General features: G+C 46.6%; 1 protein-coding gene across 4 annotated transcripts in view; it reads right to left on the bottom strand.

The window, feature by feature from the left end:
• Window positions 1-25,556, bottom strand: part of TAX1BP1 (Tax1 binding protein 1) — a 126,840-nt gene that overhangs the window by 22,961 nt on the left and 78,323 nt on the right. For all 4 annotated transcript variants that reach the window (XM_044292800.1, XM_044292801.1, XM_044292799.1 and 1 more), the window contains exons 11-15: window positions 23,921-24,008; window positions 22,685-22,803; window positions 21,986-22,111; window positions 12,715-12,810; window positions 10,731-10,917 (exon numbers count right to left, since the gene is read on the bottom strand). In XM_044292800.1, coding sequence (XP_044148735.1) covers window positions 10,731-10,917; window positions 12,715-12,810; window positions 21,986-22,111; window positions 22,685-22,803; window positions 23,921-24,008 — 616 coding nt within the window. The remainder of the gene's footprint in view (window positions 1-10,730; window positions 10,918-12,714; window positions 12,811-21,985; window positions 22,112-22,684; window positions 22,804-23,920; window positions 24,009-25,556) is intronic.

Here is a 25,556-nt window from a genome sequence, read left to right on the forward strand (position 1 = left end):
CCCCACACTCTATCGAACTTCTGAGGACACCCTCTGTGCTTATAGACAACCTTCTCCTCAGAGACTGCATGATTCACCAGGGAGATCCACTGTCCCTTAGAGGGAGGGAGATCACCCATCCACCTCAAGGCAATTGCCTTTCTGGCAAGGAATAAAGTTTCAGCTATAAAGATTCTATGGTAATGAGACCATGACTCCTCATCCACAACCCCCAGAATACACAACTTGGGACATAGGGGCAGCGCCACCGGAACCATGGTAGCTAGGACTTCCAGCACTGCGACCCAGAACTGGCGAATGATTTCACAATCCCAAATCATGTGCCAGAAGTCTGCCCCCTCTATACCACATCGATGACACCTATTGTGAGCGATTCTTCCCATCTTTTGAAGTCTAGTGGGAGTGAGGTAGCTGCGATGAAGGATAAAAAGTTGAATCATTTTGTTATTTATGGAGGGCGACACTTTGGTCGGAGCTGCCAAAGCCTCCTCCCAATCTTCAGAAGATAAAGACGGAATTAGCTGCCTCCACTTATCCTCAACTGGCAGCGGAGCAGCCGTCATGCGGCAATTAAGTAGGTGAGTGTATAATACTGACACTATACCCCTCGGACCCTGCGATTTCAAAACACCAATAATGGGGTATTTAGACATGCCTCTGCATGGGGGGTCTGTGGATGGCATTGTTATGGGGTGGGTGGGGGTCTGTGGATGGCACTGTTATGAGGTGTGGGGGGGGGGGGGGTGTCTGTGGATGGCACTGTTATAAATATCATTAAAAAAAAATGTTTTTTAAAAGTATTTGGGCAAAAAGGCAGTTTCGGTTTTCGGTCAAGGGCATCCTGAATTTTCGGTTTCGGACCAGAATTTATTTCGGTGCACCCCTATTATCAACCCTAAAATCTTTGGTAGAATCCAGGTACTGGATAACTGTATCCCTGACATCTAAGAGATGTAAATTAACGCTAGACCCTGAAGATTCAGATCTGGGGATGGAAGGTAGGAAGATCTCCTGTTCTCGATGAAAGGGGGAGACTACTTTTGGGAGAAAACCCGGATCGAGAGTTAAACGGATGTGATCTTTGCTGATCTGGAGGTAGGGTTCCCTACAAGAAAGGGCCTGGATCTCTCCAATACGTCTGGCTGAGGTGATAGCAATCAAAAAGGCAGTTTTTAGGGAAAGGTGTTTTAAAGAGATTTCTGATAACAGTACAAAGGGAGGTTTTGTTAGGCCCTCTAGGACGATGTTAAGGTCCCAAGTAGGAGCTCTGGATTTCAGAGAGGGTCTCAATCTTGAAACCGCTCTAAAGAACCTCCTGATCCATCTGTGACTAGCTAGGCTGCAGTCATAAAAGGAGCTGAGAGCAGAAACCTGGACTTTCAGAGTACTAGGTCTTAGGCCCAATTCCAAGCCGCACTGCAGAAAGTCCAAGATCCTATTGATGGGAGGGGAGGAGGTGTCTGGGCGCTCCACTCCTAACCAAGAACAGTATCTCTTCCAGATCTTTAGGTAGATGGCAGACGTCACCTTTTTCCTACTGGCCCTTAGGGTAAGTATCACCTTTTCCGAAAGACCCCTGTTTCTCAACGTCTCGCTCTCAGGATCCAGGCTGACAGTTTGAATATCCTGGGGTCTGGATGAAGTAGAGGGCCCTGGACTAGAACGTCCCTCTGGAAAGGGATCTCCCAAGGATCCTCCAGCGATAGCTGATTCAGAGTGGAGAACCAACTCCTCTTTGGCCATAAAGGGGCTATTAGGATCAGAGTAGTTGGTTCCCCTAGGAGCTTCTGGATGACCCGGGGTAGAAGAGGTATTGGGGGGAAGGCGTAGGCCAGATTTCAATTCCAGTGTATTGACAGGGCATCGATCGCCCAGGGTCTGTCCTCTAGGTTTAGGGAGCAGAAGCATTCCACCTGCGCATTTTTTCTGGAGGCGAACAAGTCTACCTCCGGACGGCCCCATCTTTCCGAGATCTTCCGGAAGATATCCCTGTTCAGAGACCATTCTCCTGGATCTATTATCTTCCTGCTCAGGAAGTCTGCTATCGTGTTTTCGCAGCCCCTTAGGTGGATGGCGGAGAGAGATAAGACGTTCTCTTCTGCCCAGGAGAAGATTCTTCTTGCTATCGCACCCAGAGGCCGTGACTTTGTCCCTCCTTGATGTCGCAGATAAGCCACCGTTGTGGTGTTGTCGGACATTACTCTTAGGTGTCGCCCTTTTAAAAGACTCTCTCCCCTTAATAACGCCTCCAGGACCGCATACAGCTCTCTGAAGTTTGAGGATCTGACTCTTATCTCGGCTGGCCAGGAGCCCTGCAGAAGATGATCTCCTATCTTTGCACCCCAGCCTCCGAGGCTTGCGTCCGTGATTACCTGAACGGCCGGATGGTTCTGCCACTGTAGGCCTCCAAGCAGTCTTCTTTCTTTCCACCAGTCTAGGTCTGTCTTTACGGCCTGCGGAATCCGGAAAGTCTTGTCCAGACTTACTTGCTTCCCGTCCCAGATACCTAGGATCCAACTCTGGATCACCCTTGTGTGGCTTTGGCACCAAGCAACCGAGGGAATGCAGGCGGTTAGGCTTCCCAGGAGACCTTCCGGATGGAGCAACTGCGAGTCCTCTGGAACGCTCGGATCTTTTCCGTCAGAGTAGTGGCCTTGTCCTGAGGGAGGAAAGTTCTCAACAGGGATGAGTCCAGTTCCACACCCAGGAACCTTATTCTCCTGGATGGGATTAGGGTGGATTTCTTTAGATTTATGATCCAGCCGAGATTTTTTAAGAATTCCGAGAATCTTTGAGTTGCCCGGAGGTTTTCGGACTCTGTCTTGCCCAGAATCAGGAAGTCGTCGAGATATGGGATGATTGTAACTCCCTCTTGACGAAGATAGGCCACCATCTCTACTACGACCTTTGTGAAGACCCTGGGGGCCGAGGAGATACCGAAGGGAAGGGCCACATATTGAAAGTGATGGATTGATCCGTCTGGACCCTTTAGAGCAAATCTTAAATACTTCTGAGAGAGATGATGAATGGGGACGTGGTAGTAGGTGTCCTTTAGATCGATTGATGACATGAACGCCCCCTTCTGGATCAGGGGAATTATGGATGGGATGGTCTCCATCCTGAACCTCCTGTATAGAATGGACTTGTTTAGGGGTTTTAGGTTTATAATAGTGCGAAAGGATTGGTCTGTTTTTTTTACTAAAAAAAGGCTGGAATAAAACCCTCTCCTTTCCTCTGGGATAGGGACCTTCTGAATCACCTTTAGGTCCAAGAGGTCTTGGACGCCCTGCCAAATTTTTGGAAGTTCTGACCTGCGCTGGGGTGAGATGCAGAATCTTCTTGGGGGGACTGATGTGAATTCTATCTTGTAGCCCTGAGAGATTACATTTAGAACCCAGGGATTTGAGGTTACCTGTTTCCAGGAAGATAGAAAACCCATCAGTCGCCCCCCTACTCTGGCGTCACTGCTGTTTATTTGGTCTATTTTGGGGATTGAGGATGAAGCCTCTTCCTCTCCCTCCTTTGGGATAGCTCCATCGGCCGGTTTTCCCTTTCCCCCTGTAGGATCTCTGCTGAGGCTGGAATTGATGAAAGGGCTTCTTTTTAGAATCCTTCTCCTCTGGGAACCCCTTTTTCTTGTCTGCTGCCCCCTCTAGGATTTTATCCAGAGTGGGACCGAAGACAAATTCCCCGGAAAAGGGGATGGAACAAAGTTTGGCCTTGGAAGCCTTGTCCCCGGACCAGGCCTTCATCCATAACGCCCGCCGGGCTGCATTAGAAAGAGCCGCATTCTTGGCTGAGAAACGGATCGACTCTGCAGAAGCATCGGCCAAAAATGCTGTGGCGGAGAAGAGGGAGCGAATCTCTGATCTCTTCTCTTGGGGTTTTATTTTTCAGGTGTTCGTCCAACTCCCCTAGACATATATACATTGCTCTGGCAACGGAGGTAGCAGCGATATTAGCTTTGACCCCAAACATGGCTGATTCCCAGGATCTTTTTAGGAGCCCATCCGCCTTTCTATCCATAGGATCGCTCAACTGTGAGGAGTCTTCAAAGGGTAGGGCGGTCTTCTTTACTACCTTGGCCACCTGTAGATCCACTTTAGGGGTCTGATTGTAAAGTTTGCATTCAGTCGGATCAAAGCAGAGCCTGTTTCTGAACTCTTTAGGAACGCCTAATCTTTTCTCCAGGTCTGACCATTCTTCCATTATCATCTCCTTTATATTTTCGTTAATGGGGAAAACTATAGAGGATTTGGATCTAAGACCCCCAAACATTTCGTCCTGTACCGTAGGGGTTTAGGGGTATCCTCGATACCCATTGTGGATCTGACTGCTCTCAGCAGCTCCTCCATTTCGTCAGCGGAGAAGAAATATTTTTTATCCTCGTCCGGAATTTCCCCGTCAGACAAGGGTTCCTCATTAGGAAATTGTCTGGATGAGGTGGAAGCCACTTCAACATCTTCACCCTCGGAAGAGGAGATAGCGGACAATTTGCGTTTCTTGGAGGGGATGGGAGTACTAGCGGGGGCAGACAAGGTGGCTAAAGAGGACTTAATTTCGTCCGCAATAAAAGATTTCATTTCAGACAGTATATCTGGTTGTTCTTCCTTCCAAATTTCCGATGTGTAAGATTTGCACAACCTTTTTTTGTAGTTCTCAGGGAGACGCTTAGAGCAAGCGCAGCATTTTAAGAGTTTGGATTTTGATTTTGACTCCTTGCTGCCGGTACTGGCAGCAGTGGGATCAGGGCCTTCCTGGCGGGGAGCAGGTGTCTCAGACATCGCGGTGCAGCAGGCAAGGGCTGGAGGGAACCGCGGTCTTCTTCCTTTTCAAATCTCCCGGGGTCTGACGTCATCTAGCTGCGCCCCTAGTGACGGCAAGAGCCGGCGCCGCACGAGCCTATGAGAGGATACGTGCGACGTCCGGCCTGCCTCCTGAGCGCTCCATGCGCCGCACCTGCTCCCCCAGCCGGTCACAAGCGCATAGCATGCCCAGGGGAAAGAACGCCGCATACCGCGCGCCCGTGAAGCCGGCACCCCCGACTGCTTCCCTAAGGAGGGAAGGAAGTGCAAGAGGTATGGGGGAGGACCACAGGCCTCGGCATAGGCCAAGACGAGGGTCCTCGATGCTCCAAGCTGGCCAGCCTTACCCCATGCCGCGGGAGGCCAGCTAGAGAACCTGCAAAGGAAATAACGATGCAATCCTCCTTGAGGAGGATCCTCTCCACGTGTTGGCCCCTGTAGGGGCAGGAAAGCACTGAGGAGGTGGAGGGGTGGGGGGTTCTTAAACTCTCTATGTGTTCCTGCCCCTACAGAGGTCAAGGGTCAATCTCAATGTGGGCCGTCATGGTGGATGAAATGGAAATTTGTCTTATATCTGCTGAAATGGAGAGTTGATCTCCCTCATATATATCTCCCAATGTCAGGACGCCGTGCCGTCTCCATTCAGACACACCCTCCAGCTGTGCCAGGTGAGGGAACATGAGATTGTCCCAGATAGGAACCTCGTTGGGAAGATCCGTATAAACATTCAGCTTAGAGGCCTGCCATATTTGATGGGCCAGCTTATGTATGGAAAGGAGCCCCCTGCGCAGATGGGCTGTCACTACCAGAGCTTTGAGACGTTCTCACAGCTCTGTGTCTCCACCCCTGTGATGATGTCACTTAGAGTTTGGAGGTGTTCTCACTGTTCTGTTTCTCCGCCCCTGTGATGAGGTCTTTACTCCCAGCTGTTTCTCCTGCGTTTGATTTCCCTGCCTTTAAATCACCCCTCCTCCTATTGCAGGGCGTGGATTATATTTCTCATTTCAGTTGTAGCTCTGGCTTGAGTATCTTCACTTGTAAGCTATCAGTTCACTGGACCTGTGTTCTGCTGCAGCAAGCACTCCGGATATTGCCAGCTGTCCTTGGATCCGTCTTCTCTGCGGCTGCAGCTCCTTCAGCTAAGTGTGCAGACATTGTTGTGTACCTGGTTATTATCTGACTGGATCTGAGGTGGCCACGGTTCCCTCCATATACTGAGCAGGGCACCGGTGGCCGTGCCCCTTCCACTATTGTAGGGGTTACAGTGGTCATCAGTCTTAGGTACGCGGGCATGCCTCGTTCGACCATTTGGATCCGGGCATGTGCTTTAGCAGCATAGGGAGAGCTTTGAGGGTCTGACAGGGGTCACCCTTTATCTTCCCTAGTTTGGGTCCGGTCAGTAGCTCTTTTTACTGTGTATACTCTTGTTACTCTCAAACAGCCGTGACATGGGCAGAGCCACAGCGTAGACACCAGTAATTGTTGATGTAGATAGAACTCAGAATTGGGCATTATAACATCAGTGATCCAGCTCCTGAGGAATCTCAGTTGGCTCGCTATGAAATACAGGAAGAAATCCGGGAGGGAGGCACCCCCCTGCAGCTTAGATCTCTGCAGGACCGCCATTGAAAGTTTCCTCCTAGACTTGCCCCATACGAATGAAGTGACTAATGCATGGATACGTTTGAAAAAAAAAACGGGGGACCGGTGTGCAAGCATGGGACAGTAGATATAGGCCTTTCGGCAAAAGCACCATCTTTACCAGATTCAGCCTTCCCATGATAGACAAAGGGAGAGCCTCCCAAGCTTTAAACTTCTCAATAAACAGAAATTCCAAGGGTTTAATGTTCAGGGTATAGGAAAGGTGCGGTTCCCTAGTAATTATTATCCCCAAATATTTAAAGCCATCTACTAAAGGCAGATTATAATGACGCTCAGGCCAATCATGCAGCCACAGGGGCATGATGGCCGACTTGCCCCAGTTGATATGCAACCCAGAGTAGCGCCCAAAACGCTCTATGATCTCAATTGCTCTGGGAAGGGAAGCCTCCGGATTAGACAAACAAAATCAGGTCATCCGCATATAACCCAATTCTGTCCTCCCTGCCGCCCACACCCACTCCTGTATATATCTGATCTTGTCTAAATCTAATGGCCAGATGTTCTATCGCTATTGCGAACAGTAGAGGCGACAGGGGACAACCCTGCCTAGTACCTCTGCATAGTGGAAGTTTGTTCGAATGGGAGCCATTAAGCTGGATGCTAGCCGTAGGGTTTCTATATAGTGTCTCAACCCATTTAATAAAATTAGGGCCAAAGCTCCTGAGCGCAGCTAACAGAAGGGGCCATTCCAGAGAATCGAAAGCTTTGGCAGTGTCCAGAGAGGCCAGGGCCCATCTCTCCTTCTTCGCCACCCCCACCTGCGCAACAACCTGAGCCCTCCTTATATTGTCTGAGGTGGACCTGCCAGGCATGAAGCCCGACTGATCAGAGTGGACCACAGATGTAACTACCTTATTCAGTCTATTGGCTAGTATTCTGGTCAGGATTTTATAGTCCAAATTCAAGAGGGAAATTGGACGATAAGATCCGCAGTCCAGAGGATCCTTGCCAGGTTTAAGGATCACGACAATGGAGGCATCATACATAGAATCTGGCAAGGATCCGCGGGAGTGCGCGTCCCGATACAGACTAAGGAGTCGAGGACCCAGGTTTTCCAAATACCGAGAGTAAACCTCAACCGGAATGCCATCCGGGCCGGGAGCTTTCCCTGCTGGTAGATCCTTGATAGCTCTCTCCACCTCCTCCAGCGTAATATCCTCCTCCATAAGACCTCTATCCAGGCCTTCTAGCCGAGGATGAGACACTTCACCGAGGTAGGCCTCTAGATCCTGCTCTGAGTAATCAACAGCCGACTGATACAAATCGTAAAAGCACATCAGTATGTCCTGCACTGTCTCCACTATGTGCCCTGGTCGCGTCCTGTATACGGAGCACTGGGGGGGGGGCCATATTATTAGTACGTGTAACATGCGCAAGCAGCTTCCCAGTCTGATTGCCACTTTCAAACGACTGCTGCTTGAGAAAGAAAAGCTTCCTTTTGCTCTTTTCCTCCAGATGCAACATGTACATTCTACCTCTAGACAGCCATTCCACCCTGCGTTCCTCAGTGGGGGCCTCAGTGAACGCTCTTTCGGCTTCTCTACACCTAGTATGCAGGTCAAGCTCCTTGCGTTGCGAGTCTCTTTTGACATAAGAGATAGAGGATTTGAGGCACCCCCTGAGATACGCCTTTGTGGTCTCCCAAAGAAGCAGGGCGTCGGTGGTATCCCCCTGAATCTCAAAAAACACCTTTAACTGGTCCGGAATTCTGTCATTTAGGCCAAACAAGGACAGCCAGAAAGGATGTACACTCATACTACAACCCCTATTAACAGAGTTAGTCAAAGGTAGTTCAGCCAACATCGGGGCATGATCCGAGGGCCCCTGAGGTCCATAATGTATCTCCACCAAATCTGTATACACCATCGCATTACCAAATATGTAGTCTAGCCTGGATAATGCACCTCTAGCAGGCGTGAAGCAGGAGTGCTCTCTAACACCAATATGCCTGGCCCTCCACATGTCTATCCATCCCATCTCCTGGGATATTCTGGCGAGGACCATGCCATCGCCGCCAGACCCAGCTCTTTCGGTACCACTTCTGAACCTGTCTAGGCTCTCACTCATAACCAAATTGAAGTCTCCCATGCAGATCAAGCGGGCCGTGGGATAATGGGCTAAAAAGCCTGTTATAGCCTGTAATAGGGAAATGGAGGCAGGGGGAGGGTTATATACGTTGACCACTACATAGGGGATACTGTTGATATGGACATGTAGGAAAATATACTGTCCGCTCGGATCCACAACCGTATTAATAATCTCACATCTAAGACTCTTGTGAAGCAGCAGGGAAACCCCTCTAGAATGGGAGGTACCATAAGCGTTAAATAAATGTTGGGCCCAGGGCTTCCTCAGCCTTTTGCCCGTTTCAGGGGTGAGGTGAGTCTCTTGGAGACCTATTATATGCGGGTTAAAGGAACGGATGTGGGAAAACACAGCAATCCTCTTTTTGGGATCTCCCAAACCCCGCACGTTCCACGACAGCACTCTCATGGAGGCCATGGGGACTCTACTGATATATCAATGACATAAATCCCCACCCAGGACACATACACTGAGTCCACAGGTGCCAGGTAGAAGTGCAACAATATCCCGCTTGCTACTATGTATAGGAGCAGTCGTGCTTGTGACATAAATACAAGAGTAAGTGGATAAAACATAATGCAGAACAGTAACAGTATTAACTTGAGAACGTTGGGCACAAAACCGACTAACTTGGTGGCCCATAAATTGGGGACCTGTATAGTGTAAAAAGGTGTAATGACTACACAGGTTACGCTCCCCCCCTCTTAATTGTCGGTATAGGACAAAATGCCAGCATGAAAATATAACAGTGGAACACATATGAGGAACAATCGTAAGATATCAAGAGAATAACCCAAAAAGCTGAAAGGGCCCCTCCTGATAGTCCAGATAAGATAAAAGTCCCCAACTAAAAATAAAAAAACAGGGAGGATGAAAGGTCTCTTCATAACACTATGAAGCTCAAGGGGGCTTTATTTATTGCAAAAAGGGAAAAAAAAAGAGAAAAAATGGAGGCGGCATTCGGTGTGCGGGGTCTCCTCCTGTGCTTGCACACCGTCCACTCTGTGCCTGGAGTCGGCAGTTTGTCAGGATGGCTCAGGATTAGCGAGGGTAAGCGGAGCTACACTCAGATGCGTGCTTACATGCCGGCTGCTGGCCACGCCCCCAGTAATTTATATTTTTACCACTTAAGATATCTAGCAAGGCTTTTAATGCCCTGCGTTTTTGAAGGGTAATTGGTGATAGATCTTGAAAGATTAGTACTTCTGAATCCACAAATGGAATGGCTTTTTTGGCCCTTGAAGCCCTTAGTATCTGATCTTTGGCGAGAAAGCTTGTGAGTTGGCAAACCACATCTCTTGGGGGGGTCCCCCTGTTTAGGAGGTGGCTGTAAAGCTCTATGAACTCTGTCCATAGTGAGGTCACCCTCAAAATGTAGGCCTAGTAGCAGGGCGAAGATCTCTTCAACTGTGCCCTTCAATGCATCTAGCCCGACAGACTCTGGTAGGCCTTTTAGCCGTAAGTTATTGCGGTGTCCTCGATTATCTTGGTCCTCTACCAAGTTATATAGATGGTTAATATTGGCCTGGGTTATATCCAGACTGTGGGCCACTGCGGTATTGTAATTTATAATTGTGACCTGCTGACCCTCTATTACGTAAACTCTTTCTTTGACTTGCCTTAGATCCCGCTTGATGTCCAGCAGATCTTTACGCAGAGGTGCTATAGATTTTGAAAGTAAGTCTTTCATAAACTGTCTGGAGACTGGTAAGTCCTCTCTTTCTTGGTCTGCCTCATGTTCACTCTCTCTATCCGAGTCTGCGGACATTTCTGAGGCCGCGAGCATATCCGTTCTCTGCGCCATCTTGGCTCCTTGCTTTCCAGCGGGGACACTGTTTTCAGACAAATTCATCCATCCATCCCCCCCCCCCCCGTGACTAGGTCCAGTTTTCAGTGGACCGGGACTTGTCTCTCGTGTTCTTGCCCATCTTTGGCTGGCTTGGATAGCTTTATGTGCTCGAATCCACTGAACTCAGAGCAGAGCTCACAGCGCCATGTGCGTCTCTCTCTGCTGCCAAGTTCCGCCCCCAGGACTGATCTCTTTAAAGAGATTCTGCACCCTGCCTAAGCCAGTTTGTAGCGCAAACAGATTTTCCTTCGACGTATTCATGGTCAATTCACATATAAATTAATGTCTGCCAAGACTCTCCTATTAGATTGCCTATAACTATCACTCACCTCTAGTGGTTTGTGATGCATAAGGATTTCCAAACTGCAGTACTGGGGGCTGTATTGGGATTACAGGAACTTCTCTATGTTCTTCACAATAAGGATTAAAGAACTGCAATCCCTGTGAGCTGGTGCCGGGTAACACATGGTCACTCGCCGCCCGCATGGATAGTCTTTCCAAATTGACTTCCAGTTCCTATAAAAAGATGCAACAAAAGCAGAGCATGACATACAAGTACCAGCAGACAATGAGCAAGAAAGGCATTACAGCAAACAATGAGCTACACAATCGCCACTCATTGTAAGGCAGTTTTTTTTAAAGGGTTTTCAAGATTACAATTTTGAGGACTTATTCTTAAAGCGGTTGTCCAGCCTTTTTAAGTGATGGCCTATTCTCAGAAAAGCCCAATCACTAGCTGATCAGCAGGAGTCCGACACCACCCCGTTGATCATCTGTTCTGTGTAGCTCCATTGGCATAAGTCGGTACCGGGGCGCCCTACAGCACCATCAACATTGTAGAGGATGGCACTCGCCACTGTAATACTCATTGACTTCAACGGGAGCGACACTGCAATGTCCACTACAACGATAACTGCGTGGCGTAGTTCTGGCGCTGACTTCTGGTGACGGAGCTACGCAGAACATCTGATTGGATGGGATGTTGGGCCCCCACTGATCACCTAGTGATGGCCTATCCTCAAGATGGGCCATCACTTAAAGGCTGGACATCCCTTGAAGATCAACTGAGGGGCTGAATAAGTCAAAGCTGCAATACCCAGCAGAGCTGGTACCAAATGTTTGATGTGCAGCCCCTTTAAACAGCTAATCTAAGGGGGTGCCGAGAGTCAGATCACAACTGATCTGATATTGATGGTCTGTCCTAAAGGCCCCTATAAACCGTGTATTAGCCAAATCTGTTGAGAGCAGCAGGTTTAGCTGACAATGTAATGGGTACAGAAAGCTCCCAAAACTCCCCCAACATATGATGCTAAATGATAGAAGGATTGGTCAAATTGAATTTTTTTGTTTGTGATCAAGCCCTATACAAGAGCCACCATTAATAAAATGATGGGTAACAACAAGATGCTGACAGGTCCTTCTGATAATCTACATGTTCACTTGGAGGAATCTCCACATTCAAAAGCATTTTTTTCTATTTGAGCCTCAATGTCTAACAAATAATATAGATTATTATATTTTTTTTTACCAGGCAGTGGTCAGGTTTTATGAAGTCACATTAGAGATAGTTTCATAGGGGCAGATTTATTAAAGGAAATCAGTCACGTTGAACATGGTGTTTGAGCTTCAGGCAGCATGTTATAGAGCAGGAGGAGCTGAGCAGACTTATGTATAGTTTTATGGGAAAAGATTCAGTAAAACTGTGTAATTTATACATTTATATGCACATTCTGGGTGTTGGTGTCAAGGAGGCGGTCCTATCCGTGACTGACAGCTATCTCTGTATACACAGTCATAGAGGGAAGGCCGTCAATCACTGATAGGACCGCCTCCTTGAAGTCAAAACCTAGAACGAGCAGGAATCTAAATGTATAGGTTACAGGTTTTACCAAGTTTTTTCCCATAAAACTATACATCGATCTGCTCATCTCCTGATCTATAACATGCTGCCTGCAGCTCAAACTCCATGTTCAATGTGACAGGTTCCCTCTAAGACGAAGAGATGTCTCTTAATAAATTTGTCTCGTCCTTCAGCCGTCGTAAACAGAGAAAATAAAATCGATGCTTGCTACGAGCCTGAACATTTCTGGTCCTTGCCCTTTCTGGGTAGACGCACCTAGTTTACACCACTTTTCAAAAGTGGCCAGAGGAGAGAAAAGTCTTGAATTATAGTGCATATATGGTGTGCCCCATAATTAGAGACATTTCTTTAAGCAAGATAATATTGCAAATTAGTTAATACATTCATCCATAGACTGGAGACAAAACCAGATCAGGACCTATCTTACACCGTGATGTGCATCCGGATTTTACCTTTATGTCATTCTCTAGTTTATTCTTTTCGCTAAGCAGCACTTCAACGTGACAATTCAGTTGTGATATTTCCCGATCCTTCTCTGCCGATTGGATCTGTGGAACACATAAAGATGATATTTATAATACATAAAAGGTAACTCAAAAATCAATCTTCCCCACATCAAAAAAAAAAAAAAATATATATCCACTGTCACGGTTATCTCCAATCCACTCCAACCATGTCCCTCACTATCAGTCACCAATGCATTACTCCTCGTTGTTACTGAGCCATGCCTTGGGTCCGCCATTCACAGAAATAACCTAACCTAGTCTGCTGCATTTCCTCTGCACTTCATCCAATTACACCTCTGTCCTCCTCGCCCCCACGTCTATTACATTCTGCCTTTGAGTCTAGACTTAGGCCAGGGCTCATACCACCCATGTGTGATTTCTGACTACACATAAGCTGGTAGTGTATAAAGGTGGTTACAATAGTGATTAGTAGGTCATTGAGATGCTCATAAACCACAAGACACTCTACAGCAGAGAGTAAGAACATTAATAACAACATCAAGAGTAAATGGCTGCAATTTTTCATGACATGACGCATTTAATTTGTGCTCCACACTCATGAAAAAAAAAAAAAAAAAAAAGTCATCGACTTAAGGGCTTGAAGTTCTGTACAGCAATGGGTGACTTTATTTCTAAGGGCTGACATGCTATAAAATATAAGCCTAAAGTCAGAGGTTAAAACATATCCCAGCAGCCATATTTCTTCTGCGGGCAGATTTAGGATGCATGGCTGCCTTCCCTGGACTGAGTGTTATACATACTGAGGAAACCTTGATCTGGGAGACCTCAATATATCTTACAATCTGACTTCACTGAAGAACAAAAACATTTGCCTGCCAGTCAACGGAGTTGGAGTTAATTCTTGAGCTTTGCTCATGTGTCACCAAGACCCTTGAATGATGATCTACTATGAGATTTACCAAAGACCATGTGTTATTCTGTGAAGCAGACAAACAAGCTGCAAGCATGGTACCGTACAATACATATGTATTAATCAATTGCTTGTGGTTTTACTGGAGCCAACTACTTGGCCAATTAAGGTGAACATACATGTTCAATGAAGGTTGGCTATACCAGTCGATTTCAGTGGGACCAGGTAACCATCTAATGTGTTCGGATGACATTGAAAAAACAAAGGGTCAAAAAGGTTGAATTTTTAAAACAACCTTCTGTTCACTAGACATATAAGCAGCAGCTTACTTCCCTCTACCCATTCAGAAAACATGCACACTCAGCCACATCAAGTTTGTATGTGCGTGTGGGGTGGGTGTATAGCAGTCGACCCAAGAAGTTTTTGGACAACAGAAACTAAATGAATATGACCACCTGTATTCACAGACCATGTTAGATGTGGCATTGTTTTCTGCACTTTCAGTAAATACCAAGGGAGGCCGTGCCACCTGCTCCGCGAGAGCTTTCAAGCTGGCAGTAGCCCCTAACGCCACCAGAATAGACGAGACTGCCACATCCCCTGTCAGTTCTACTACCTGCCGGTCCCTAGGCCACTCCTCCTGTGAGCCCTGCTGGACCGTGACCCGGTACAGCCGCCCTTGGTCCGAGACCACCCGCTCGAGGTCAGAGTCCGAGGGAGGCTGTGCCGCCTGCTCCTCGAGAGCATTCAGGCTGGTGTCAGCCACTCACGCCACCTGAAACCCCTGACCGGACGTGGACAGAATAGACGAGACTGCCGCGTCCTGTCAGGTCCCCGGGCCTCCATCTGACTCGGCAGCCACTTGGTCAGAGGGGGGAAAGCCATCAGACTCCTGAGGGGCCCCGGAACTCCCACTGCACATGACAGCAGCTATGGCCGCTGCCACCGCTGGTCGTGCCTGCTTCCCCTTGGCTTCCGACCAAGTCGCCAGTACAGATGGACTAACCTGGCCCTCTGACATCCCAGTTGTGGAGGAACCCTGCACTGAGGCTTTACCTGGGAGCCCTACTTCTCCTGGGACAGCCCTGACCTCATTTGCATCCTCCTCTGCAGCTGTCTGCCCCCTACTTGTCCCCTCAGTCACCACACCTGAGGACAACAGGTTCCAGCATGTTTGCTGGCCACACCCTGGGGCCTCAGCACAACTGGCGTGAATGACCCCTTCCCCACTGAGGGGAGAGGCACACATTACATCCCCCACATCCCCATCAACAGGCATGTTATGAACAGTAACAGTATCAAACAGGGGTGGACATGTCATCACATTCTGGGGGATCGGACCTCGGGGTGTCAGTGGCCACGTACTTAGACACAAGCCGCCCCAGGTCTGTCCACAGCAAAACACTGGCAGGGATATTTGAGTATTCCCCCACCTCCCTTACTCCTCGACCGGCGCACCAGTCCAAATAGACTTTGGCGACAAGCAGCTCCAATCCCAGAGACCGTAAGGGATCTCCCGGGCAATAAATCATGGAGTCCCACCAGTTCAGGCCGTACCAGAGTCATGTCAGCGCCGGTATCTCTAAGTCCCATGGCCATGGGCTGGGCCACGCTGACCGGTTGAAAATTGTCAAGGGACCTCCCACCACCCCCACACAACACAGTGGACAGTTTCCGGGTCGATGATTGGGACAGGTCCCTCGGGCGCTGGGGACACATGGCCTTGAAGTGTCCTGGCTGCTTACAGAGGTGGCAAAGTTAGTGTTCCCCCACTGACACGGAAAGTGAAGCAGGGGCCGGTGCCCACTTGGGCCTAGGGGCAGGTGTGTCTTATCCCCTCTCCAGCAACAATATGTGACGAATATCGCACACCGCTGCCACCGGACATCAACTACGTAGAGCCAGCGAGATACGGTATGGTCACTGGTTACCAATGCATGACGTTACGCCGTCCCTGAGGAGCAGGTAAAGTCAGCTTGATACAGTTTACACAGACACCTCCTGGCCACGCGGGTACAGAGAGGCAACAAGCTGAGAGAGCCTTTTCACTGCCCCAGTGAAACAGCGGTTTCTCAGCCCGGGAAGACTGCCACCAGTTAGTTGTTTGATATACACATGGTCCGCAAACGGGATTATAAAGGGTAAGAAACCAACCCGCAGTAGTGTATAACTAGGTCGAAACAAGGACGTGGGGATTCGTGATCGAGATACCAGAACAGCACAAGATTAAATTATATATTTAATTGCATTAAGGGCTCACTGGACATAACACAATATACACAGAAAATATATACAGTGGTTTGAGGTTACAAATACAGATGGCGTGGTACAAACAGGGTTAAGCAGAACAAAAGTCAGTTTACCAGGAGTCATTTGGGTTGTGATTAGTTCTTGGTCACATGAGAAGCAGTGATGTCAGCAGGTCCCTCTAAACACATGGCACGATGTGGCCTCCCTTCAGAGAAAGACACGCCCACTTGCTGGCACAAGACTTTTAACCTGTAGCCGGCCCCTCCCCTCCCGACCTCTGGGATGGGTCCACTCCCCTTCTGTTGGGCTGGCAGCACATGAGCCACAAAACTGATTAGGGCTCCTGGCTCAAGACCAGAATGTCGCAGGGAGGTGTTCTGGGACCAGTGGATCCGTCTGGGTTCCGGCTACCAGTAGACTCCAAGCATGGTACCGTTATTTGGTTTCTGTGGGGAGATATGTATATCTCCCCTCCCTGGCATCCCACCACCAAACTATGACCACGGGCCTGTTCACCGTGGCCACAGGGACACAAATATGCATCTGGTTTATATCTGTGATGGACAGGTGATTCATAGTTCCTTATGAATCGCCGGTTCCATGATGTCTGATAGTGTTCATTGAACTGGGGCATGGCCTAGACCCCCTGCAGAGAGGTTATTCCTGTTCCATTAGCTGGGTTCCTGGCTGGCTGAATGGAGGTGAGAAATGGTAAACAACGGTGGCCTGCTAGAGGCTCTCTGCCAATAGGCTTGGCTTTGAAGCAGGGCCCCCCAGTGGAGTTCACTACCTCTGCTATATGACAGCTGATGGCTGGTGTGGGAACATGGCTGACAAAATAATAATCCATATTCCTCACACGATACAACTTATACAGCAAAAAAATATATGCTAATTCATACCAGGGATGCATGGGGCATGTGAAAAGATCTCCAGCTCATGCGCTGAATGTTTTGAGTCTAAACATTCTGCAGTTCTATGTATAAGATATCTGCCTTCTCCAAAATGATGCACAAAATAGAGCACAACCTACAGCCCATTCAGTCCACAATACCACTGTATGTGGCACACAATACTGTTCTCTGTGGTCCCCAATCATCTGGTCACATGTATTGTCCTAGTCAAAGACCAGAAGAGAAGCTGTGTGCAGTGTGGGAGCAGCACTGTTAGTAGTCTCTGCATCTCTATAGACCAGCAGAATGGAGGTCTACAGACCCCCTGTGGGCCTCTCGAATAAAGTAGATACAGTATGTTGGAGAGGTGGCCATGGTTTACATGTGGCTATCTTGATTGTAGTGTATGAGAATACTGAAACACTCTGCTATAAACACTCAGCAACTCACATGTACTACAATGGAGAGTTCCACATGCATGTATGGTATCTTCCTTTCTGGAGTGTGAACAATGGAGAAGGAGACCTGCATTCTCCTGACAAACCCAAAGTTTGTAATACAAAATTTAGGTCCAAAGTGTGTCTAATTACTTTATGGGCAATTAGGCCTAGACTAACTAACTCTAAAGATGGCGTAAATCTGCACCAGATTTATCCCAATGGCTCAGGTCCGATGATATTTGTGCTGCAGGGATAGATTTATCTAACTCTATACCAACTGTTGGTTGGCTTATTCTTACAAAAAAGATTTTTGCGCCAGAATTGTGGAGCAATTTTGGAGTAAAATTGTACATCTTAGACCCCCCTGTCCTTCACTCTAAGCCCTGCCCGATTTTGCTAAGTCCTACTCCATTTTAAAGCATGTCAGAAAAAATGTAGAAACACTAGATCAGGGGTGGCCAACCCGCGGCTCCTTCCAGCTTCATTTGCGGCTCCTCCTATCTGCAGCGCTCTGTCTACAGATGCGGCTCGCAGGGGAGCGTGCCAGCTAATCAGTAGCGGATTATAATAGTCGGCAGCCTCTGTAGTCTTTGGGGTCCAACGAAGCCCCAAACGCACCTCATTGGTTTGGTGTCACAAAGTGTTAAGCACAGCACTGCTGAGAGTTGCAGTGCCACACTAATAAGTACTCACAGCAGGCCTACAGTGATAATACTTGAGGACGTTCTGCGTGGGACTTAATCAGCACCGCCTCCTTGCTGTCACAAAGTACAGGAGCAAGCTAGTTACATGTCATCAGTGCTGCCTGCAGGCTGCAGCTTGAAGTGTAAGCTATGTGAGGGACAATGTGCGGCTGGTAGATAACCCAGACACAGTGGTTGGGAGGGACATTTTGACAGTCAGCCATATTTGTATTTCTGCAGTTACATAACCATAACGACTTTGCAATGCAAAATGGCCACAAAATTCACTGGTTATGACTAATTGCCTCCAAATGATAATGACACTGCTGCACTTGTATTATATGCTTCAAAATAAAATAAAAACGTATGTGAAGTATTATATACCCCTGTTTAATTATCCTTCCAATAGTTACTCTTAATTAGCATAATTATCCGACACCCGGACAATTTGCTATTTTTTTTCTCTCTTCATCTGCCTAAGCCTAGTGCACATGACCGTTGCCCGGTTGTGGCCGTATTGCGGCCTGCATACAGGGGGTCTGCAATATGCGGGCACCGGCTGTGTGCTCTCCGCATCACGGATGCGGACAGATTCGCTTGAATGGGCAGTGCTCCAGACTAAAAAAAATACCTAGTAGCCATTGGCTCCTGAACTGAAAAATTTAGGAGCCAAATTAAATTTTTAGTCGCCAAATGGAAACCGAATAAAATTTTTGCTATCGTGACAACGCTACACCGATCAGATCGGCGTAGTGTTGTTTCGATACCAAAATTTTTATTCACTTTCGTCACCATAAAAAAGTATTGCGATACTCAATACCACGCAAAAAGTTATGGGGGCCAGAATATAGTGATGAAAAGAAGAAAAAAATTTTTTCCAAAGCTTTTCTTTTTTTCAAGTATTAAAACAAAAAACAAAAAAATACATACAAGCTTGGTGTCGCTATAATGATAGTTAGTACATGCAGGCCCGCGCTCTGACCTGACCCTGTGCACGTCAGGTCACTGTGGATAGGGCGCCACAGTCCTCAGAGCAGCGGCAGCAGAGGTATGGAGGATAAGCCTACTACACATGGAGAACAGGCCACAGTTTTTTTTTATTGAACTACTGATCATGGGGCCCCCCATTGCTCACATAAGACACCATGCTCATAACTCCCCCCATGTAAGATCATCTGAGCATAGGGGGGTTGTCTCAGCATTGTGGGTGATCACAGCATGGAGGTGTCTGATTTGTGATGTCTCATCTGAGTATTAGGGGTCTCATTTTGGAGGTCTGATGAGGATTGGTTTTATTTATTTTTTCATATTTTTCTCCTCTAAAACCTAGGTGTGTCTTACATAGGATAAAAAAAATAATTGGAGGAAACCAAGAAAACTAGGAATCCAAACAAAATCAAAGCCAGCCTCCACTCCTCAGTAAGGAGAACGCTGCAACGTCACCACACTAAACATGGCAGTGTCTGCGAAACATAAAGCCAAGCGTAAAACTTCGCAAACACAAGCTAAATGTATTGAAACTCCACTCAGAACAACAGACTCCGTTCTTTAAGAAACTTAAAAAACATTCAGAAACTGTCACTCTTGCATCCTATCAACTGGCATGGAATATCGCTCGCGCCAAAAAACCATACAGTGAAGGGGAATCTTTGAAAAGTTGTCTTAGTGACGCCATTGCAATCTTGTCTCCAGAAGATGAACATTTGAAACGAATGGTATCAGACATCCAATTGTCAGACAACACAGAATATCAGACATTAACAGTGCAGTTGAAACACCGCTGTACTCCGACCTTGAGAAATGCCAGTATTTCAGTATTGCACTAGATGAGTCTACTGATATACAAGACAAGCCTCAGTTGGCAATTTTTGTACGGTCTATATCAGACAACTGTAGAATAAAAGAACCATAACCACAGACGGAGCACAGTCTATGATACGATCTGTGAATGGCCTTGTCGGGCTATGTAAATGTGATGACCGATTTCCAGAGTTTTGGACATTTCATTGAATCATTTATCAGGAGCAGCTGGTGTCTAAAAAGCTAAATTTAGACCACGTCATGATGCCTGTTCTGGAAATTGTCAATTTTATTCGCACTCATGCGCTTAATCACAGACAGTTCATAAATCTCATTGCAGACCTTGATGAGAACCTTCCCAGTGATTTGCCACTTCACTGCTCTGTAAGGTGGCTTTCAAGAGGTAAGGTGATATCTCTTTTTTTTTTTTTTTTTTTTTTTTTTACTTTTGAGTCAGGTAAAGTTGTTTCGGTAAGAAAAACACAAAGACTATCCTGTGATTCCCAGTGGATTTTAGATCTGGCATTTCTGGTGGACATGCTGCACCACCTGGATAGACTCGACCTTGAGCTCCAAGGGAAATTAAAGATGCTGCCCTATCTAGTGCAAACTGTTTTTGCATTTATTAACAAGCTCAAGCTTTTTAAAACTAATCTGAGAAAGGGAGAACTAACACATTTCCCCTCTGTGTCCAATGCAAGCGCGCAAGCTGCTAAGATCCTAAAAAGGAGAACTTCTTACTACGCAGAACTTCTTGAAAACCTACAGCAGACCTTTGAGGACAGATTCCAGGATCTACAACTGAAGAGGCTACAAATTACATTCCTCGTTAACCCATTTGCTGCCGATTCAGATTGTTTGAAACCCCCGCCGCTGGTGACAGATGAAGCAACAACTCAAATTGAGATGATTGAACTTTTGGAAGATGACCGACTGCACTGATGCTTCTGTCAATGTTTGGCTCAACCTATGTTTGCAAATCAGTTTTTTCCACCCTGAAACATGTGAAATCAAAGCATCGCTCTGTTCTTACTGACACACATGTTAAAGAATTGCTTTGAGTAGCGACGCCTGAATACAAGCCAGATTTGAAACACATTGTGAAAAAAAAAAAAAAGAAGAAAAAGATTGCCAGAAGTCTCACTAAAGTTGTCTACATTACAGGTAGGAAAGGTGGTTTAAATACACTTTTAAATGTTTGAAAACTCAATTGCAGTAATACTGTCGTGTGCACGCATATTTGTGTAAATGTATATATAGCTTGTGACTCCTGGCAGTCATAAGTTTTTTTTGTGTGTGGCTCTTTGTGTCTGTAAGGTTGGCCACCCCTGCCCTAGATGCACCAAAGTGCTCCAATCTGTGCCACTTTTTAGACTTTTTTGGAGCAGCCACATTAGTAAATCTGGGCCGTAGTGTATGTGGGGTGCACACGTCACTTCTGTCTATGAGTCCAGTCAAATGTTCCATTACAGAGCAGTGTATTTAAAGACGAATTAGACGATGAAGACTGTGCAATGCATAGAAGTCACTCAGAAATGTGATGGAGGGCATTTCCTCCCCAGGGAAAAGGATTGGGTTTCACGGGTCTTAAGAGGTGGTTGTGATCATGTGAAACATTCCTCACCTTTCACTGAGCGGCCTCATAAGTAGCCAAGTAGATTTTCAGAACCATAAAGGCACATGATACCTCCCCAGTGCTACATTACATTCTGCTCCAACAAGCTTAACCTATTTGCCTTTTCCAGATCAGCCAAATTAACTTTCCTTAATACAAGTACTACGCTGGGTACACGCGGATTATCATAGATTCGGCCTTTTATGACTGGGCTGAAGTCAGTAAGCCAATAACTGGCTGGCTCAGCCGGCAGGAGAATACAACATGGCACACTTATCGGTAGCATCACAACAATGTCACTTTACAAAGTGAGAGCACATGCTTTATAATGCATCCGGCACAACTCACAGTTTACTAGACATACTTCTCTCCTTACGTCACCTCATGGCAGCCATTCATGTACGCCACAAACATGACAAGCTCTTAATAAATCTGGGAACCAGTGCAAGCTGTCTAGCCACATCCCTTTGAGCTTTCTTTTCTTCAAATCTGTCGTACATGTTGCAAAACAATATGTAATAAGGCCTTCCTGGAAATGGTGAATGCTACTTCCACCACGGCGCAAGATGGACAGAAACTGAAATACTTACCAGCATGAAGAATAAGATTCTAATCATCATCTGCCTAAAACTATCATGCCTATGTTTTCGACTGTATGATCTTACCTTATACTGATCCTCACGCGCAGCTAGGTGAAGTTTGATACTTTCATTAATTTTAAGTTGTTCCTTCCACTTTAACTCCATCTTAGCTACATCATCTGCATACGCACTGCACTTTGCCTTTTCTTCCTAGGAAAGCAATAGAAAAAAAGAAATTCAATTAATTATTCTAGTCTCGAAGAAGCTTTTCCTATAGTGTGCAAGCACGGCCACCGCTGTTGATTTGCAGGGTGGTCGTCATCATAGATCCTAGCAGCGTATGAAGAGATGAAGAAGTGAATCAAGCCAGCAAATGAGGCAATATGGACAATCACATTAGTAAGAGGCTTGTATTAACCAACCCCTTTAAGTCAACACAAGCACTGTGATGAGAAGGTGAGCTGTTTTTTAATTCCTCTGCGATTGGACCACAGCACGGCCAGGGAGAAGGAGGCGCCCACAGAGAAGCCCTGGTGTCTCCTCCTCCCTGTACCGATGCTCGGTATTAAACTGGGCGTGAAAACTGCAGGGGGGCACAGCGGGGCTAAATAGGGGTATTTGGGGAAAAAAAAAACAATGGCAGCATAAGCAGCACAAACCCCATAAGTAAAGTACTTAATAAATAAACAACATGAAAGGTCCTCTTTAAAGTACTGTAAATACCTCTTTGGATAGGTTTATAAAATTGAGTTACATCACTGTCTCTCTTAGTGGACTACTTACTGCTAGCATTTGCTTGTATTTCCGATACTTCTCAGCTTTCTCCGCTATTTCCTTGTTCATATCTGCTACTTGCTCTTTGATGACAAATTCAGGAACAGAGTGGGAAAAAAATGGACTCACTGAAGAATATAGAAAAAAATGATTGATTAGCTAAGAAATCAATATTTATTAAAAGGGTTTTCCAGGATTTTTATACTCATGACCTATCCTCTGGATAGGTCATCAGTATCTAAATCGGGGGGAGTTTGCCACCCGGGACCCCAACCGATCAGCTGTTTGAGAAGGCCCAAGATCTTCTGTGAGCACCGCTGGATTCTCACAGTTTAGGCTACTTTCACATTGGCGTTTCTGGGTCTGCTTGCGAGATCCGTTCAGGGCTCTCACAAGCAGCACAAAACAGATCAGTTCAGCCCCAATGCATTCTGAATGGATAAGGATCCGTTCAGAATGCATCAATTTGGCTGCATTTGGTCTCGGTTGTGCTTTTGAGGCGGCTTGCAGCGTTTTGGTGTCTGCCTGACTATGTGGAGCCAAACGGATCAGTCCTGACTTACAATGCAAGTCAATAGGGATGGATCCGTTTTCACTGACACAATATGGTGCAATTGAAAACAGATCCGTCCTCCATTGACTTTTTGAATGAATAATGCAAACGGATCCGTTCTGAACGGATACAAGCGTTTGCATTATCGGTGCAGATCAGTCTCTGCAGATACAAGACGGATCCGGACCAAACGCGAGTGTGAAAGTAGCCTTACCAAGCACAGCACCATAAATTGTATAGCAGCTGTGCTTTTTATGGCAGCTCAGCCCTATTCACTTGAACGGGGCTGAGCTGCTCCCAGGACACCCGATTGATGAATGTGACGTCACTGGCCTAGGAAAATCTGAGCTCGCAGGAGCGCTGATGCCTTCTCTAACAGCTGATCGGGGGGTCCCAAGTGTCAGACCCCCACTGATCAGTAAAAAAAAAAAAAAATCTGGGAAAACCTCTTTAAGTCCAATTTATACTCCTCTCCTATTTGCTAGGCAATAGTAAACTGTAGAAGAAGGATTAATCTGCCTCAAAGAGGTGGTTGGGGAATCATTCCACTTCGTAGAAGAAGTGATTCTGGTAAAATACATAGAGTGGGGAACGAGCGACAGCTCATTGTGGGGCACCACTATAAAATTTACATTGCCAATTAGCATCAACATCACCTTTTCTTGCAGAAAGAATTTTTGAGACCAAGTTACCTGGCGGAGTAAAATTTGAAACATCTACAGCAAACGCCTCAGAATTCCCATACAAATCTGCTGCCTTCTGCTGACTTTCTGCAGCTTTCTGATCCGGGAGAAAAGCAAAAACATAAAGCAAACTGCGTTAGATGAATTCAGCACATTTCAAATCCAAGCCACAACGAGTGCACAAATGCCCTTTCCTATCATAACAATATAAACGGAAAACTCACTGTACAAGGCAATGATGCTTGGGGCAGTAATCGGAGTAAAAAGGAAGACTGCAATGTGTATGCTGTGGATGGATATAATAGGGGATTTCAGAGATTGGAAAGTACCACGCTTGCCCTTGGGTTTTGCGGGTCAGCCCCTATTCACTTGCATGATGCTGAGCTGCAATACCAGAGAGTAGAAAAAGAAAGAGCATTTTTTTAAACCCAGACAAGCTCTCTAAAGAGAACTGGGGACCAGTTTTATTATGCTGCCCTGTCTGAAAATGCGGTGACAAATACCCTAAGCAAAACGCTGGGCCACTTAGTTGTTTTGTTAGAATCTGCACTGAACAGCTCCAGCACAAGCAGAGTTCTGGAATCCGCTCAGCAAACAGCACACACCCGAGGGTCCTCACATTCATCAGCTCCCGGCTCTCCCTGCTGTTGACTGCAATGGGAAGACAGATGTCAAACAGCGGCAGGGTGACGAGGAGAGACCACAGACCCTAAAGACATACACAAAACATTTGATCCAAATTGTTTTCAAATGCTGAAATACAGTCTTATAATCCCAACGCTGAAGCTTACAATTGAAGTGTTTTCCCACCAATATAACTAATATCTCTAAGATGTGACCCGATTATCTGTCGGTTATGGCATAATAGGGACCTTCCCATCGCTAAGGGTACTTTTACATTGGTGTTATTGCTATACAGTTTTGAGATCCAGCAGGGGATCTCAAAGTCACAGCAAAATGTTTCCACCCTAATAAAACCACCAGCTGCATCTATTCAGAACGGATCCGGTTGTGTTATATCAAAAATGAAGAAACTGAACAAGCCGGATCCAGCAACAAGAACTATGTAAGTAAATGGTGCCGGATCAGTTTTATTTTCTGGCATGAAAAACCCCCCGGATCCGGCACTAAAATCATTGCAAGTCAAAAACAGATCTGGCTCCATTGACTTACATGGCTTGTCCAGTATCCCATGCCACAAAAACAAAAAAAAACACTGCTAGCAGCGATTCTGTGTCCGGCATGGGAACACAACAATCTGGAATGGAACGCATTCGGGTGCACTCAGTACCAGTTTGTTCAGTTTTGTCACCACTGACTATGAACGGGGACAAATTGAAGCATTGTGCTGTGGTTTTGAGAGACTGTGCCGGATCAGACAGCTCACGATCCTCGTATTTACGTTGCAATCCCCATAGGAAGCTTATAGAAAATAATCCCAGCAAACGTGCTTGTTATTTGTAGTATGTTTTATTCCAAGTACATCATCGGTTTACAGGACGCGTTTCGGCACGTCCAGCCTTCCTCAACTGCAGTTTGCTGGGATCTCAAAACCGGACAGCACAACGCTGATGTAAAAGTACCCTAAGGAGGAAGGGACTGAAACTCTGCTAGTATTTCTCTAGTACTGCTAAATTCACAGTCA

Source organism: Bufo gargarizans, chromosome 5 (assembly GCF_014858855.1).
Source record: "Bufo gargarizans isolate SCDJY-AF-19 chromosome 5, ASM1485885v1, whole genome shotgun sequence".
Taxonomy (NCBI): domain Eukaryota; kingdom Metazoa; phylum Chordata; class Amphibia; order Anura; family Bufonidae; genus Bufo; species Bufo gargarizans.